This window comes from Cibotium barometz, chromosome 7 (genome assembly GCF_041138505.1).
Source record: "Cibotium barometz isolate CiBa-2024 chromosome 7, ASM4113850v1, whole genome shotgun sequence".
Lineage (NCBI taxonomy): Eukaryota > Viridiplantae > Streptophyta > Polypodiopsida > Cyatheales > Cibotiaceae > Cibotium > Cibotium barometz.
In genome coordinates this window covers 8,724,410-8,728,292 of record NC_141052.1, presented here as the reverse complement: position 1 = coordinate 8,728,292, position 3,883 = coordinate 8,724,410, and the positions used below count along the sequence as shown (strand labels likewise).

Sequence of the window (3,883 nt, the reverse complement as noted above, 5' to 3'; positions counted from 1 at the left end):
TAGATCTCTAAACATCCCTAGGATAGAGTGACTCAAGATAACTTCCAAATCCATAGCGCAAGTTGATAAGTATAGCCTATTTTAGCATGATGCCAAATTATCTTAAGTCATCTCTTATCCATTCGGCCACCGACAACTATCCCAATGTCCAAACCAAGTTTGTTGACTATGATTGTAGTTTAGTTTTAATTAACATTTTCTTTTATGACTTCTACTCATTTCTTGGAAAAATTCCCGAGTTCGTTATGTGAGATTATAGAGTTACATTGAAGTTGCCTACGTTTGTTGCTACATAAAAGCACTCATGATAGCATCCTCTCTAATACACCAAAGTCCATGGTACCCAAGTCCCCTAGCTTAGCACAACTTCCAATCAATGGTATCAAAACATTTTGTAGAGACATCAATGACCCCATTGAAAGCATGAGGATGATTACACTCTCTACATAAGTTTGCCTTTGTTGTTAATATGTAATTGTTTCATTGAGTTTACATCTTTGTAACTACACGACTTCAAGTGATTGAAAGTAATGTACATGTTTAAGGGCTCTTTGCCACATGGAACAAGACCCTTGCAATCATGTACTTAAGAGAGTGAAGCTCCCTATCAACGCCAAGTTTGTTTCCTGCAATATGTTACTTTCTTAAGGAGAGAGAGAGAGAGAGAGAGAGAGAGAGAGAGATTGTTTTTAGTAGTCTTACGTCAAGTTCACATAATTGGGGAAATGGAAGTTGACTTAGTTACATTGCCCGTATTAGTTTTGTTATAGGGTTATCATTGAGTACCTAGACTCTATAATGACTTTTTTGGTTTGTAGAATGGTTGAACATGCAACCCTAGCTTGCCTCGAGCACACCATTCCTTTCAAGAGACCAAGGCTCACACCAAGAAAGCCATATTTGATCCATGTACGGCTTAGACATGGTTTGTTTGAGAACCAATCTGACTAGGGGATGTCACAAGTTCTTGGGAACAAACCAAGTGTCACAAGTCTCACTTCCACCACCAATTCTTCATGCACACGCTGTTTAGCACCTACCTAAATTTTACGAGGAGCCAGACTTCAGACCAACTTGTGATGGAAAGTTTCGCTGAAAAAGCACATACTAACTACAAGATCAACTAAAACAAGCAGCCTGAATATGCAAAAAAATAATTTTTTCTAAGAAGTCAACTCCACACGTGGTGTGTTGATTGGTTATAGACTTCTTAATGTAGACTTCGGATAGGAAGTTTGGCCCAAAGATTTTTCAACTAAATTTAGTGAGTATCCTAGCTGTGTGCCTTGGCAATAACTGATTTGTGACCCTTTTTGAAGTGTTTTCTACACAGTACAAAATCAAAAAGTCCCTACTCAAATCATATTTATATATTGGCTAGTGGAATAGCATACTGACTGCTTGTAATAAAGTTGAAGCCTTGTCACCTGCAAATCAATTATAGATGTAAAGCAGGTACGTGAATGACAACTCAATAGTTCAACATCTATTAAATCCTTTCAGATAAGTTCAATACGACAGTATACAGAGAAAGCACTGGCCTTACTTTCTGAAGCCTCAAATATGGTTCAGCGTTCCAGGGCAAAAAATTGAGTTACTTTTCGCATGCCAGCTGCACTGCCCTTTTTGGGTGTTTTTGCTTTCGTCGTTAAACCTTTTGCGTCTCTTTTACCCTTCGTAAAGATGTCAAAGATCAATCACTATTACAAATATACTGTATACAGTATAGCCTAGAAAGCGTACAAATAAAACACCTTTATGACTAAAACCTTGGCAAAAGGTAACGCACTTGAAGAGGGAACCTGGAGCTGTTTATAACATTGAGCAACGTTCACTTACCACACTTGATCTCGGATCACAAAATAAATGACTTTCACAAGTCTCTGTACATTGAGACTTTTTTGAGGCCGGTAGATCGACACTGAAAGAATATCGACAGCAGTGGCACGATGCGAAATAAGCTCTCTCTCTTTTTCTCTCTCTCTCTCTCTCTCCCTCTCTCTCTTTCCTTCCTTTTTTCGCAGCTAGCTTTTTACATTTTTCATTTTGCCTTGGCATCCAGTTTACTCATGGATCATCACATGTAACACCTCTTTGGTGTCATAGACCCTTTAGGTCTTTCATAGATGTTGATAACCCCTCTCTCTCTCTCTCTCTCTCTCTCACACACACACACACATTTTTTTATTTTTATTTTTATTTGTAAAACCACACTTTCTAGTACCTTATTGTATAAAGAGAAGAGCCCCAAGATAAGGACACTTCTCATACAATGTACAACTAAAAGCAGTGGAAAAACAAGTCCAGATGGAGCTGCAGCTGACAACACCCTTTGTGCCGTTGTGAGGATTCGGGGCAAATTACTACTGCTAAATGTGTACGGTGCTCGTGCTGGAATGAGACTATTCCACACTTGTTATGGAATTGCACAGATACCAAAAAGGAGTTCTTACATCGCTTATTAGTGTGTTTAACTGCCAAATGTCCAGGCGTATGTTTCTCTTGAAACTTCTAGATCTTTGGAAGATTTGCAAGAAAATTGATAGATGGAGTCCTTTTTTTGCATGGACAAGATTTTGGGCACGGGCACTTCGACAAAATTTGGATTGATCGCAATCAGCTGATTTTCTAGTCGCCTCAAATTGACAAGTATTACTGGCCTTCACTCGATTTTGTAATGGGCTGAGACCCAAGGCCCTCCCCACACACAAGTGCTTTTTCCCAACTTTTATAAGATGTGCGCTCCACCCCTTGATTTTTTAATAAAACAGCCTCCGTGCTTTCTAATAATAAATATAGCACGATTGATTATTTATAAAAGAATATAACCCTATACGTGGCATAAACATGCTTTTTCTTTGCCAAAAAAACAGTCCACCAACTTCTGCTTTCTCTCTCTCTCTCTCTCTCTGTGCGCGCCACCCTGCTGCTGTTCGCTTGCTCTGCCATATGTGCCACCCTCCACTTGCTTGCTCCAGCCCCTATACAGCAACTTGCTGCTGTACGGCTTGTTCACTGGCGCCATACAGTCTTGTGCGCCCCATCCCTAGATGGGCTATGCTGGCTGCGCAAGTCAGCACACAAGCAGCTCTAACAAACAGCCTTCGACTGCTCCTGATGGGACCTACACATGGTCGCATCTGTACATGCCTGGCTGCAAACCCTACAGCCCACACTAGCAACCATATACCCCATAAAACAGTCTTACAAGAGAAGAAAAGCCTAGGGTTACAGTCGAAGGGGTTTCCTGGGACAATCCCGTCTGCACGCATGCACACAAATCTCCCTGTTCTCCCCCCCTTCACTCAGAATCCACATGCACCTTACCTTGCCAACAAAACCTGAAAAAGCACCCAAACCTTGCTTTTTCCCGCCTCCACGATTAGGCTTGCTCTGATACCAACACCCGAGATTAGGCTTGCTCTGATACCAACACCCGAACGTAGGTTCCGTCTGCAGACCACCCCCGAGCCAGTGGCTAAGGTTCCACTCCCACAGGCCAAGCCAGTTAGCCATGGCGTCCCATACCACCACAGCCCGTCCTAAGGGACCTTCAGCTAAGCCTCTTGGTCTACGTCCAAGCCACAACGAATCAATAATAACCCAAGAGACTTATATAGTGCTTATTGCTACTATAAATAATAACCCAAGAGACTTATATAGTGCTTATTGCAAGACCGCCTGTGATCCGCCACCTCCATGGTAGGAGTAAGCCTCTTGGAGAGACTTATATAGTGCTTATTGCTACTATAAATAACAGTCCAATCATAAATAGCCAATAAACTTGGATTTATTAAATCTAAACCCTAGCCACATGAATCTGCCTACTTTCCCTAATCCCAGGTTCCCCTAACCATAGTCCCTAAACCCAAGGGTTAGTTCT

General features: G+C 41.5%; 1 protein-coding gene across 6 annotated transcripts in view; it reads right to left on the bottom strand.

Annotated features, from left to right (window-relative positions):
- Positions 1 to 443: 443 nt before the first annotated feature.
- The window catches only part of LOC147636654 (ribonuclease H2 subunit B), a 122,557-nt gene continuing 119,117 nt past the window's right edge, over positions 444 to 3,883 (bottom strand). Inside the window, exons 9-12 of one of the 6 annotated variants that reach the window (XR_015266185.1) lie at positions 1,840 to 1,921; positions 1,547 to 1,673; positions 1,399 to 1,427; positions 444 to 1,040 (exon numbers count right to left, since the gene is read on the bottom strand). Coding sequence is in view for 2 of the 6 variants with exons in the window: in XM_086800120.1 (XP_086656246.1) it covers positions 1,569 to 1,673; positions 1,840 to 1,921 (187 nt within the window). In the remaining 4 variants the exon portion in view is untranslated. Of the gene's footprint in view, positions 1,041 to 1,142; positions 1,428 to 1,541; positions 1,674 to 1,839; positions 1,922 to 3,883 lie in introns of those variants that run through there. The other 5 variants (XR_015266187.1, XR_015266188.1, XR_015266186.1 and 2 more) reach the window with 5 other exon arrangements.